This window comes from Oncorhynchus tshawytscha, linkage group LG06 (genome assembly GCF_018296145.1).
Source record: "Oncorhynchus tshawytscha isolate Ot180627B linkage group LG06, Otsh_v2.0, whole genome shotgun sequence".
NCBI lineage: Eukaryota > Metazoa > Chordata > Actinopteri > Salmoniformes > Salmonidae > Oncorhynchus > Oncorhynchus tshawytscha.
In genome coordinates, this window is record NC_056434.1 from 33,689,806 (window position 1) to 33,703,410 (window position 13,605).

At 44.2% G+C, this 13,605-nt stretch overlaps 1 protein-coding gene across 4 annotated transcripts in view; it reads left to right on the forward strand.

Annotated features, from left to right (window-relative positions):
• The window catches only part of LOC112245177 (phosphatidylinositol phosphatase PTPRQ-like), a 46,521-nt gene that overhangs the window by 30,476 nt on the left and 2,440 nt on the right, over positions 1–13,605 (forward strand). Inside the window, exons 24-49 of one of the 4 annotated variants that reach the window (XM_042323204.1) lie at positions 420–540; positions 734–888; positions 1,047–1,192; positions 1,341–1,509; positions 3,011–3,361; positions 3,442–3,717; positions 3,842–3,993; positions 4,116–4,257; positions 4,387–4,668; positions 4,747–4,964; positions 5,100–5,262; positions 6,627–6,745; positions 6,828–7,014; positions 7,137–7,378; positions 7,535–7,604; positions 7,755–7,913; positions 8,045–8,363; positions 8,479–8,552; positions 10,232–10,331; positions 11,708–11,836; positions 12,193–12,237; positions 12,572–12,598; positions 12,829–12,910; positions 12,995–13,085; positions 13,168–13,244; positions 13,407–13,541. In XM_042323204.1, coding sequence (XP_042179138.1) covers positions 420–540; positions 734–888; positions 1,047–1,192; positions 1,341–1,509; positions 3,011–3,361; positions 3,442–3,717; positions 3,842–3,993; positions 4,116–4,257; positions 4,387–4,668; positions 4,747–4,964; positions 5,100–5,262; positions 6,627–6,745; positions 6,828–7,014; positions 7,137–7,378; positions 7,535–7,604; positions 7,755–7,913; positions 8,045–8,363; positions 8,479–8,552; positions 10,232–10,331; positions 11,708–11,836; positions 12,193–12,237; positions 12,572–12,598; positions 12,829–12,910; positions 12,995–13,085; positions 13,168–13,244; positions 13,407–13,541 — 4,031 coding nt within the window. The remainder of the gene's footprint in view (positions 1–419; positions 541–733; positions 889–1,046; positions 1,193–1,340; positions 1,510–3,010; positions 3,362–3,441; positions 3,718–3,841; positions 3,994–4,115; positions 4,258–4,386; positions 4,669–4,746; positions 4,965–5,099; positions 5,263–6,626; positions 6,746–6,827; positions 7,015–7,136; positions 7,379–7,534; positions 7,605–7,754; positions 7,914–8,044; positions 8,364–8,478; positions 8,553–10,231; positions 10,332–11,707; positions 11,837–12,192; positions 12,238–12,571; positions 12,599–12,828; positions 12,911–12,994; positions 13,086–13,167; positions 13,245–13,406; positions 13,542–13,605) is intronic. The other 3 variants (XR_006083604.1, XM_042323205.1, XM_042323206.1) reach the window with 3 other exon arrangements.

Consider the following 13,605-nt stretch of genomic DNA (forward strand, 5'->3'; position numbering starts at 1 on the left):
ACTATACATCACCCCAATGGAGTGAGGGATCTGGGGTAAGAGGGGGGAGGTAGAGGGCCATGGTTAGGGTCATTGTGTTTCAGGTGGCCGCGTAGTGGACTATGGCGTTAACAAGACCAGAGACCCTGGACCACAGAATGTTCATCATCACCTCCTCTCACGTCCTCTCTGTCTCAAGTCTTCCTGATCCTCTGACAATACAAGTCAAAGGTCAGGGGTTACCACAGTGTTATTTAACAACATCAACACCATCACTTCTAACCAACCAGCTTTACTTCACAGGGCTGTGCTTACAGATGAGCCAGCATGCAGGCGCTATTTCCAATGATCAAGGAGCGTTTAGCTAACGTTCTCTCCTCCTTCCAGTCCATTTCCCCTAGGGACCTGGTTGGTCTTAAATAATAGGAAGTGTGTTTCAGACCCAGACACTCCCCCTCAGTTCCTGTTAGCCAGGAAGTTGTCAGACTACGAGGTAGAATTGTCATGGGAACCGCCGAAAGAGGCCAACTCTGAGATCCTCTACTACATAGTCAGAGTCTGGTGAGTTTGATTTCAATATTGATCGTTAGTTTGAAACCTACTGCTGATGTGATGTTGAAAAAGGAGATGTTGAGGGATGAGTCATTCTGATTGAAGCATGAATTACAGCTGCAACATGGCCAGCTCCTACACAGCTCCAACATGGCCTCTTCTTCTTCTTCTTCTTCCTCCTCCTTCCTTCTCTCTCCTGTAGGAATGAGTCATCTGAGGTGTGGCAGAATGTAACAGGTACAGCGGTGGTGATCAGCGTTGACTCAGAAAGCCGCTTCAACGCCTCTGTCTCCAGCTGGACGCGCCTGGGGGACGGGGGAGTCCTCATATACATCAGCTTCAGTATTATTGACGCAGGTACACACACACATATACGTATGGCAAGCACGCATGCACTCACACACACAACCCTTTGAGAAAATCTTGTAGTCCCAACTGAACATGCCTCCAGTTCATTTTTAGTAAACACAAGTGACATGCAACTTGCACCAATTCATCCTGCAATTCTCTTCCAGTGCCATTTGACCCACCCCAGAATGTGTCGTTGGTGAACCTGACCTTTTCTTCAGTGACCGTCCTCTGGCAACCCCCCACTCAGCCAAATGGAATCCTCCTTCACTATACTCTGTACTACTCAGACAATACCACTGTCACAGAGCAGGTGAGTTATACAGCATTACACTCTATACTACACAGACAATAACACTGTTATAAAGCAGGTGAGTAACACACACACACTGTATGCTCGTGTGTAAAAGTGAGTTATTTTCTACTGTAAAGGCATCGTTTCTCTCTCTCCTCTCCATCAGCGTATCCCAGTGTCAGAGCTGGACCCTGTCTCTCTGGGGGAGGACCTGTCCTACTGTCTGTCTGGCCTGAGAGGAGGACAGAACTACAGCCTCTGGCTGACCTCCAGCACCATGCAGGGGGACGGAGGGGTCCGTACTGATCCTTTAGACCTACTCACCCCAGATGGCGGTCAGTTTCACACACACACACACACACACACACACACACACACACACACACACACACACACACACACACACACACACACACACACACACATACTGTACACACACACACACACACGCACACACACACACACACACACAGAGAGAGAGAGAGTCTGCACTGTTTTTTCCAACCTCTTGTTGAACTTGCTAAAATCACGTAAAAATTCTGCGATTGAAGTGTAACTTTCAGCTGGCTGGTAAAAGGAGGTAAGTCTGTCAGTCTGACAAACTGGCCCTTTTTGTCCCTCCGAGGCCTCCGTACCTCAGACAACCAGTTTGTATCTCCTTTTACTGAACCCTGTGGAAGCTTACTCTTTGACCTGTTGGATATCTGATAATGTCTTATATTCCCAACAGAGCAATGATACAGGCATCCAGTTCTTTTGTAAACACATTGGCTATCAACAATGTCACAATGCTATCAACATACATCCAGTAGAGATGTTTCATCATGTAGTTTTGTGAGTAGGTCATTATCGTATTAGTGTTAGTAGTTTAGTCTGTAGCTTAAGATGCAGATTAATCCTTTTCAAATGGCAGTATCTGGATGATCACAAGAAGTAGCAATGTTCCTGTCAAATAAATGATGTAGATAAAAATAGTAGCTTTTGTGTTATTCAAAATAAATGTAGTTATTGTTCCTATTTGACAATGATCTCTTTGTTTTTATGTGATTTTGGGAAAAATTGTGTAGACAGACTGCTGCCTCCATCTGACGTATAATAGTGACTGCCTCTTGTTTCGGTCTGAAGATATCTCTAATACTGACTGTGTGTCTCTGCCTCTGTGCTCCAGCCACGGGACCTCCAGCTCACCCTGCCTCTCCTGCCCTGCCAAGCCCAGCAGGGCTCACTGCCCTGGGCTCAGACACCCACACACCGCCCTCTCTCCTCCACCCATCCATCCACTTCACCAGCCTCTCAATCTGCCTTCACTGAGGTCTCCCCTCCCTCCTTATATCTTCCATCTCTGCGTCTCTCCTTCTTTCCATCCCTGTTTCCCCTGGTGCACATGCTCAGTTTGCTCTCTCCATATGGTCAGACTCAGTGACCGGAACTTAGAGGATGGACACCGGAAGTGGGTGTGGCCAGGATGAGTATCTGCTATTCAAAATGTCTCTGTTTTTTTGTTTCTCGATTTGAAGTATCTCTGGTCAAAGTGTTCTTGTTTTATTCCACACTGAGGTTATTCTCTCCATATGACTCATGGGGTGATGATGATGTTAATGATGACAATGTTGTTAATGATGATGATGACAAAGTGCTGTTTTATGTTTGTTGGTGTGTTTCTCTCCCTGGGGTGGTGCCAGTGTTTGATTGGTTGATGTTGCTGGTTTGGGTGTAGATGTACTATTATGTGTATATACAGCATAAATAACCTGTAGTGTTCTTCTAGTGCTAGGACTGAGTCTGAAGAATTATGTAGTTCAGTCAGTGATACTAATTCCCCCTCTCTCTCCACAGTGCCCAGTGATCCGGTCCACAATCTCAGTGCTCAGATCTTCAGTTCTACAGCCATCATAGTAAGCTGGGACCCCCCTATGGAACCCAATGGACGCCCCTTCTACTTGCTCACCCTGCAGGAAGCAGGACACCCCCAACCCCCTAAACCTCTGAACCCCTCTTACCCTAACACCAACCCCCCCGGACCCACCGCTGTCAACAATACCATCACCAAGACAACCAATGATAACGTCTTCCTGTTTACCAAACTCAGGAAGTACTATCCCTACGTCTTCACCGTTACCCCGGCAACCAGCGCCGGCCCGGCCCACAACCACACCAGCCTGCTGCACGTGAGGACTGATGATGATAGTGAGTCTACAGACACACACACACACAAATGCACACATGTGCATACACATACATACTATTAACCCACTCTCTCCCTCCAGTTCCCAGTTCAGCTCCAGTGCTGGTGTCCTGTAGGAACCTGTCGTCCTCCTCTGTGTCTGTGGTGTGGCAGCGCCCCCTGGAGGCCAATGGAGAGATAACAGAGTATTCCCTCACCATGTTTGGCCCTGGCGGCTCCAACACCACACACACCCCCAACACCATCCTCACACTCACACAGCTCCTGCCCTACACAGCCTACAACCTCTCCATCACTGCAGCCACCCGCAAGGGCTCCGGACCCCCGCTACTACTGATGCTGCACACAGATGAAGCAGGTCATCTTTAACCTCTCACCTTTAACCCCTACTAACCTCTAACCTCTACCGTACCATAACCCCTCCAACGGTTGCTGCATACAGACGAAGGCCAGTAATGTACTCTAACATTGTGTTCCACCAGGTCCGATGTCTCCTCCCCGGAACCTGTCTCTGTATAACCACACAGCCTTTTCTGTGTGGCTGACCTGGGAACCCTCTCTGGAACCCAATGGTGTGGTCACAAACTACGGCTTCAGGATCTGGGAGATTAACACAAACACAATCAGATATCAGGTACTGCACACACACAAACACAAACACTCACAAAGAAACATTAACATTTTTAAACTGGAGTGCTGCAACTTTGCTATGTTCTGACTAGAAGATTTCCACATTTTTCTCTCTCTCACTCTCAGAACTCTTCAGGTCCGTGGACAGAAGGACAGCTGAGTGGGTTCAGGCCTCACAGCTCCTATGAGATCAGTGTCCTTAGCTACACCAGAGTGGGTCATGGAGACCAGTATAGCACTCCTGTGTCCTTCACAACCAATGAGTCCGGTATGTATGTGGGTGTAGGTGGTATGTGTGTGTGGGTATGTATGGTTGTGGAACTAGAAATCAAGTGCCATATGCGTGTGGAATTGGCTATTAATCCTTTTGCATAACCCCTGTGTCTCCTGGCTCCAGTGTCTGAAGTGGTGGGTAACCTGTCCTGCTCTGGTCTGGGCTGGGACTCTGTGTTTCTACACTGGGAGCCTCCAGCCAACCCCAATGGACTCATCCTGTACTACCAGGTCCAGGTGGACAGACACTCAGACTCACAGTCATACATACACCAGGCTGACACAAACCAGTATACGGTCAGCGGGCTGGCACCGGACGCAGAATTCACACTCACCGTAACAGCTGTCAACTCTGCTGGCCCAGGAGACCAGGTCAACTGTACTGCCTACACACACCCCGAGTCAGGTACACGTACACACGTACACTACACCAGGAGACCAGATGAACTGTACCCACTCAACCCACTCTTATATCCTCCTGCAGTTCCTGGTGTCCCTCGATTCCTGAGTGTGTCAGAGGCCACGTCCACCAGCGTGACGCTCCAATGGGCTGCTCCCCTCTCTGCTCTGGGCATGCTCACTGAGTACCGCATCACTGTACAGCTGCTGTCACCTGACTGCCTGTCCAACACACCCCTTTCTGAAGCCACACCCCTCCCAGAGCCGAGCCCTTCCCTGGCTCCAGGCTGCGTGGATCAGGAGGTACGTTTACCTGGATATCTGAATGTAAATGTTGTTAAGCTGCTGTGTCATCATCTTTCTACATTTATATCTGCAGAATACATTTCCTAACATTGAACTCAACATCATATTCATGTTCATGATCTTCCTGGTCAGGTGTTGGTGTCAGTGAATGGTTCTGATGGTGGTGAGGGCAATAGGAGCATCACTCTCCAGTCTCTGGTCAAGTACCGCCTCTACCGCTTCAGAATCACAGCCCTTACTAATGCTGGGCCAGGAGAACACACACCCTGGAGATACACACACACATTGGCTGGGAGTAAGTACACACACACACCCACGCACACACATACACATAGAGTCACATCCAAAAGGATTGGAACCCTTGACAAATATGAGCAAAAAAGACTGTTTAAAATAAATAATACAAATACCGAGCTATATTGTAAGTTCCAAAAAATGAGAAAAATCTATTATTTTATATTAATACAATGGTGAATGTGCATAAAGATTACATAATTCAGATATTACATAATTGTTTTAGACTACAGTGCACGACCTGGTTCAATAAGCCAATAAATCAGCACAATCTACATTGTTGTTTTTTTCTAATTGCCGGAGTCTTGGAGCAGGAATTAGGATAATGAATATTGTGCTAATGACGATACAAAAAAAATATTAAATGTTGAGACCAGTTGAGCCCTGTATAGCACCACAATACACATCAAAATACAATAAACACATTAAACTGCACATTAAAACACATCATTATACACAACAATACACGAAAAGCAAAACATAATCAGTAGTGGAGCGGGTCTAGAGTTTCAAGTTCCTTGGTGTCCATATCACCAACAAAATATCTGTCACGCTTGTCGAAATGATTGAACCAAGGCGCAGCGTGCGTAGGGTTCCACATAATTGTAATTCATAGAAACTAACCAAAACAAAATAAACAAGCAAAAATGAAACATGCCGCTACTGGTGTGCACACAGACAACTATCTGTAGACTAGATCCCACAAAGCACAATGAGGAAATGGCTTCCTAAATATGATCCCCAATCAGAGACAACGATAAACAGCTGTCTCTGATTGGGAACCATACCAGGCCAACATAAACCATTAATAACCTAGATGACCCACCCTAGTCACTATCACACCCCAACCAACATAGAGAATAAACAGCTCTCTATGGTCAGGGCGTGACACCATCATGGTCCAAACATACCAAAACAGTCGTGAACAGGGCACAACAAAACCTTTTCCCCCTCAGGAGTCAGTTGAGAACAAATTCTTATTTACAATGATGGCCTAGGAATAGTGGGTTAACTGCCATGTTCAGGGGCAGAACAACAGAATTTTTCCTTGTCAGCTCAGGGATTTGATCTAGCAACCTTTTGGTTACTGGCCCAACACTCTAACCACTAGGCTACCCGCTGCCTAAATTTATTCTACAATGTAGAAAATAGTACAAATAAAGAAAAACCCTTGAATGAGTAGTTGTGTTCAAACGTTTGACTGGTACTGTAAATATATTTTTAAAATTAGTATACAATATAGCTTATACAGTCTTTTTTAAATCATCTTTATCAAGGGTAGCAATAATTCTGGATGTGACTGGAAATACAAGTACCTACAAACCCATGCAGTTTGCGTATATTCATACCTGTCTCTCCCCTCAGACCCTGATGCCCCTCCCAGCAACCTCTCAATGACCATGTCCTCCAATGGCCTCCGTATCGAATGGCAACTCCCAGATGTGATTACCGGCCCCACTTCCTACCTCATAGACGTAATCTCTGTGAGTACACATGCACACACACACTCAAAGAATAATGAGAAAAAAGGAGTTTCTTGCATCTGTATGTTGTGTTGTTGTTCAGCTGGATAGCGAGGGGTTAAACCAGTCTGTAGTATGCGGCCCAGAGGAGCTGAGGACCGTAGTTGTGTCAAACCTGACTGCGTTCACTCGCTACTCTGTGACCGTGACCGCCTTCACTGGACGACTGGAGAACGCACGGCGGGACGGACAAGCCACTGAGCCCACTGTCATCAGAACAATGGAGGAGGGTGAGGAACCCACACATACAGTAATACAGTAGCTACTTTATTCAACTGCTAGAAGGTAGTTAAGCACTCTCTCTCATCCTCCTCCTCATCCTCCCTCCATCCCTCTCCCCTGCTCCCTCCAGAGCCCAGGGATCCTCCTAAAAATGTGACCCTCCAGGTAATTCCAGAGGAAGTGACCCGTGTGTTTGTGACCTTTGCCCCCCCGGAGGAGCCTAATGGGAACATCAGTTCCTATACGGTGCTGGTCTACCGCCAGGGCCAGCTAGAGATGACCATCGACCGCCTCACCGTGGTCCAAAACGAGAACCGCACCCTGACCGCAGTCATCGACGGGCTGAAGGGAGGCTACAACTATAGTATACGGGTGAGGATCTCACACACAGGCACAACTACACAAACACATGGTTCACAACTATAATATACGGGTGAGGAACACACACAGTGTCACATAACAATTGTGGTTTCTGAAAAATTATTCTCACCATTTGAAACACTCTGACCAACTCTCTCTCACACACAGATTGCAGCGGTAAACGGAGCAGGTTTAAGCCCCCCCAGCTCAGAGGTTCAGATCACTACAGGGATCAAAGGTACAGTGCTACATAAACACTACATAACCCATTCATAATCCCTACATAACCCCAATATCCTTAGAAACTTAGTTGTAGGGGGTGTCATATTGTGAATATATGTGTATGCACTATGAACACTTCATGATACAGAAATGTGTGTGTGGGTAGCTCCTGCCAAGCCCACCCAGAGACCCCAGGTGATGTTGGACCGAGGAGGAGTTGCCATGGTAACCTCCAGAAGCATCATTGTTCGCATGCCAGCCTGTTTCTACAGCAATGACAATGGACCAATCAGCAGCATCCAGGTCATCATGTCCGAATCTGGGGGTACGACATCACACACACACACACACACACATAAACACACATCAATCACACAGAAAATATATCCTGAACTAAAGTATGTAGGAGCCACTGCTATAGGTCTAGTCTGACATCTGTCTGTCTCTCTGTCTCAGTGATGGACAGCATGAACCTGACCAACTGGAAGACAGCATTTCTCTCTCGTCCCTCCCCCTACCTAACAGACAATGGTTTCCCCAACCCACTCTGCGTGAGGGACCGTATGAGCAGGGACACACAAACCAGCAGACTCACTTTCTCACTCATTAGACACAGTATTGTGAGGGACAGGGTTCTGGGACATAGAGACTCAGGGGGGGAGCGCATAGACCACCAGGATGATCACTATGTCATCGGAGAGAAGGACAACTGTCTGACTGAAGAGTACAGTAACACACTCTGTAACGGACCCCTCAAACCAAACACTGTCTACGTGTGAGTATACACAACCCAAACATGTAAACACATACACGTGCACATAGATATAAACACATACACACACACATACGTACAAAGTTTAATACAGTGCATGTCTTTGTCTGTGTGGCAGGTTTAAGTTCCGAGCCACCAACATCCGGGGCCAGTACACAGACTCCGACTACTCTGAGCATATCAGAACAGCAGGTAAGCACTCCTCTTCTCTCCACAAACATCTTTCCTCTCTGATGCAAACTGATTAAACAACACCACTCTCACTCCTTCATTTGAATTTTTTACATTTTAGTCATTTAGCAGAGGCTCTTATCCAGAGCAACTTACTGTTAGTGCATTCATCTTAAGATTACTAGGTGGGTCAACCACATCTCTCAGTCATAGTAAGTACATTTTTCCTAAATAAAGTAGCTATCTGCAAACTCAGAGCTAGTAAGTTTCAAGTTAATGTCACATGCACAAGTACATGAAACGCCTTTCTTGCTCTAAACCCAACAATGCAGGAATCAATAGTAATGCAATACTAAAAGTATCATAAGGTAGAACAAAAACACACAAGAAAAAAAATAAGAAGAAGAACACGTGAAAATTAGAATCTAAATACAGGGCCAGTTTCAATAGAATATTATTTTCAATGTGCAGAGATACTGGACTCATGGAGGTAGATATGTATAGTGAGTGCTTGACTTTGACTGAAATAGGTTCCAGTGTCGTGCAGAAAATCTCCCCCCTGCCAGAATCCCCCCCTTTCTAATTTCCTTAATTTTGTGTCTTAGATAAAATACTTTCTGTGACACACATCAGAGTCAAATACTTTCTATAGAACAAACTTCACGTCAGGATAGGCAACCGAAATTAATAATTAATGTATGTATGTTATATTAAACATAAAGGAGGGAGTCAAATGTTGGCAAGCAATGAACATTTCAGAACAACTATGGCTGAATTATTATCCTTACACTTTGAAACATACTAGTCGAATAAGACATGGGAGAGATGACGAATTTTGTCAAAGAGATTTATTTATAGACTAATACAAAATCAGTAGGGGATTTAGGTACGGGCGAGACATGGCCAGCCGCCCAGGGCTGCATCTTGCCGCCCCCGGGTGCGGGCGCTGAAGAGGGGTTCGCCCAGGGCGCCATACAAGCTAGAACCGCCACATACACTTGAAACATATAGCCAAACCGAAAACTGAAGACAAAAATGCTTTCTTCTAACTATGTCAGGGAAATGTAGGCTAAACTGACAACGGAGTGAAGAGCAGAAATCTTAACTAGCAAGCAAGTCGCAGCAATGAAGAACGCGAAGAGGGGGAGAATTCTGGCATGGGGGAGATTTTCGGTACAACACCTGTTCTCATTTTGGGTGCCGGTACTGTTTGTTTATATTTAGGTGCAGGAGTTCCACGATACTTTTGAGCTAATATGCTAAAAGAGGAACAGGAGCTCAAGCAGAGTAAATTATGATTGTATGTGAGTGTGTGGACGTGTGTGTACGGTAGCGTTAGTATAAATGTGTGTGCATGATATGCGTGTGTTGGAGTGTCAGTGTGCGTGAATGTGTAGAGTCCTGTGAGTATGTATATACACAGTGCAAAAATAAAAACAAAATGCAAGGGTCAACTCACATAGTCCGTGTAGCCATTCTGTTAGCTATGTCTTGTGGTTTAGGAATAGAAGCTCTTCAGGCACCATCTTTACGACTGTGCGTGGTTGAGTGGACCATTTTAAGTCCATAGTGATTTGGACACCGAAGAACTTGAAGCTCTCGACCCGATCGATCCATTGCAGCCCGTCGATGTAAGTGCAAGTGTGAGATCACGAAAGGCTTATTTTTTTCTCTTTCCCTCAACCCCTCCTGTCTGTCAGTGGATGGGTTGTTGACCAGAGATGAACAGATCATTCTGGGAGTTATCCTCTCCTTCTTCCTGGCCCTGCTGCTCATCCTCATCATCTACGCCTCTGTCAGGTAAACTGGTTACAGCTGATGCCTCTAGTTTTGTCGTTTTTTATTTTATTTTTCTATATATATCTTTTTTTAAATTATTATTAACAAATATCAACAAACAAAAGATAAATAGTCACATACAAACAAGCATACATACAAATGATTTACATTGCCAGGAATCTTAAACAAACAAATCATATTCATTAATAATACAAGTTTTTAATTGCCTTTTTGTTATTAATTTTAGTTAAAGTAGTGCCATATTGTTTAAATTCATTTTTAAAGTGAAAAAAGTTAGGTTTTTAATTAGACCATTTGCATTTGTGAATATGAAATGTACCTAGTATTATTAGCAGTTGAATTAAATATACTACATCTTTATCTATTTCAGAATTTATTAAATAAATCATTATATCAAAACCATTAAATAGTACAGCCAGTCCTATTTTTTTTGTAACAAAATTCTGTATGTCAATCCAAAACATTCTACGATAAATACAGGCAAAAAAACAAATGAAAAATGGTCTCCTTCTCCATTCCACAGAAATCACATTTATAGTCAATATTCAGCTTGAATCTTTTCAAAACATGTTTCACAGGATAGATTCTATGTAACATTTTAAATTAAACTCCCTTTACCTTGTTACTGATACAATATTTGTTAGCAATTTTCCATGCTTTCCCCCATTGTATATCACCATAGATATTTGACCAAAATAATCTTGCTGAGGGAATTGTAGTGTCACAAACAATATTCCTAATCTGTTTATTACTACATTTATCTTTGATGTTAATATTGCCAATTAATATATTTTCATGTAAATCTATGTTACTTACATCAACCACAGAGGAATTTAAAAGAGATACAACCACCATTGGAATTGAAATCAAAAACAATTGCATATTCTTTCAGTGTTATTGGAATTTTAAATGTATCAAGAAATTCCCCAAATGAGAGTTGATATCCATCCTCATTCAGTAACTGACCAACCAAAATAATTTTATTCTCAAACCAGTTACGAAAAAAAAGAGACTTATTTTTAAATTGTTTATCTTTGTTGTTCCATGGAAAGTATCTGTGAGGGGGAAAATTGTGTTTATACACTAACATCCAAGCTAAAATTCCCTGCTTATGGAATTTGGCCAACTTTACTGGGATTTTATCAACATCAAAATTACATCAAAGCAAACATTCTAAACCACCAACAGAGTCAAATAAATACTTAGGGAAGACATTCTAAATAATGTTCTGGTTCTTAACATACTTCAGAATCCAATTTATTTTAAAAGTATTAATTAGAGTTTTGAAATCTATAACCTCAAGTTTTCTAGTTTAAACCCAGCCAGCCATAGTCAGTTGTGTCAGAGTGATTGACATATTCCTCATCCAATGATAGGATCCGTCAGCGGCAGAAGGAGGGCGGGACCTACTCTCCCCGGGAGGCGGAGATTATAGAGACCAAGTTTAAACTGGATCAACTGATTGCTGTGGCTGACCTGGAGCTGAAGGAAGAGAAACTACACCGGTCAGTGTGTGTATGCCTGTGTGTGTCTTTTTCTCACACATACACACTCCCTCTCTCATTCGCACACAACTTCACAAAGGTTTACCCACTGTAACATTATGCTCACTCTGCCTCTACTACTCTACCTGCATGCCTACAGAATGTGCATGGCTGCTGCTAACACACGCACGCGCACACAATCACACAAAGGCTGTCTGTGCTCTCCACTCTCACTCTAACCCAGGGTTTTACAAACTCGGTCCCTGGGACCCCATGGGTGCCCGTTTTGGGTTTTGCCCCAGCACTACACAGCTGATTCAAATGATCAACTAATCATCAAGCTTTGCTCCAACTCCTCTCTCAAACTCTCTCTCCAGGTATTCCTCCTTCTTCTTTAGACGGAAGGAGATATTTGTCATCCAGTAAGTTGTAGTGGGAAGTGTGTGTAGCCCTTCAAGTGTGTAGCACTCAGTGTGTGTAGCCCTTGTTATATAGCACTCCATGTGTGTGTGTTGCTGTGTTGCATTGCTACAGTTGGAAGTGTGTATTGTTGTCTCATGGCTTTAGTCTACTGAAGTGCTGTTCAGTCTGTCTGTAACTGTACAGTAATGGAAAGTAAAGTCTGCTGTACTCACAGTGTACTGGTGTGACTGGAAAATAAAGTCTGCTGTACTCACAGTGTACTGGTGTGACTGGAAAATAAAGCACTCACAGTGTACTGGTGTGACTCATATTGTTCTGTCAACTCTGTTTCAGACTTCTCAGCTACAGAAAGTCTCTCAAGTAAGTCACCTAATGAGTGTGTATGTTGTTCTATGTGTACATTATGTGAGTTTGTTGGGCAATAATAGTTTGATTTGGATTGCTGCCCTGTGAAGGATTTCTCTTATCCCCACCTCCTGTTTGTTTGATTTTTGATATTCATATATGGTTTATGCATTCATGTGTGAGCTGTGCCAAGATTTTGCTCTTGTAGGACAAAAAACGTGATTCTGATTATCTCTGTCTCTCAGGCCCGTCAATAAGAAGTCTTTCCTGCAGCATGTAGAGGATCTGTGTGCCAACGAGAACACCAAGTTCCAGGAAGAGTTTGCAGTATGTAACTCTAACCTCTGACCCCATGTGAAAACCTGTGTGTGTGTGTACGTGGATTGACAGCGTTAACCCTGTCTTCTCTAGGAGTTGCCCAAACTGCTGCAGGATCTGGCTACTTCAGACGCTGACCTTCCCTGGAACAGATCCAAGAACCGCTTCACTAACATCAAACCCTGTATGCACACACACACACACACACACACACACAGTGAGCGTAACACACACACACACAACCTAACACATTCTCTCCTCTACAGACAACAACAACCGTGTGAAGCTCTTGTCTGAACCTGGCATGCCTGGATCTGACTACATTAACGCTAGCTTCATCTCAGTGAGACACACACACACACACACACAGTCACAGACACAGAAAAGGGAACACTCATGCTTTCAGAGAAGCTCACATTTCTAAACACCCCAACGTTTGTGTTACAAAACTGGAGACCTGTGACCTACTCTGTTCTGACTATAACATTCTTCCTCTCCCGCTCAGGGTTACCTGTGTCCTAGTGAGTTCATAGCGACCCAGGGTCCTCTCCCCGGCACTGTGGCTGACTTTTGGAGGATGATCTGGGAGACTCGCACACGAACCATCGCTATGCTCACACAGTGCTATGAGAAAGGAAGGGTAAGGACCGGACCAAGGTTTTAGTAGTGTCAGGTTCGTATGTCTGTTTAGATCCGGTCACCAA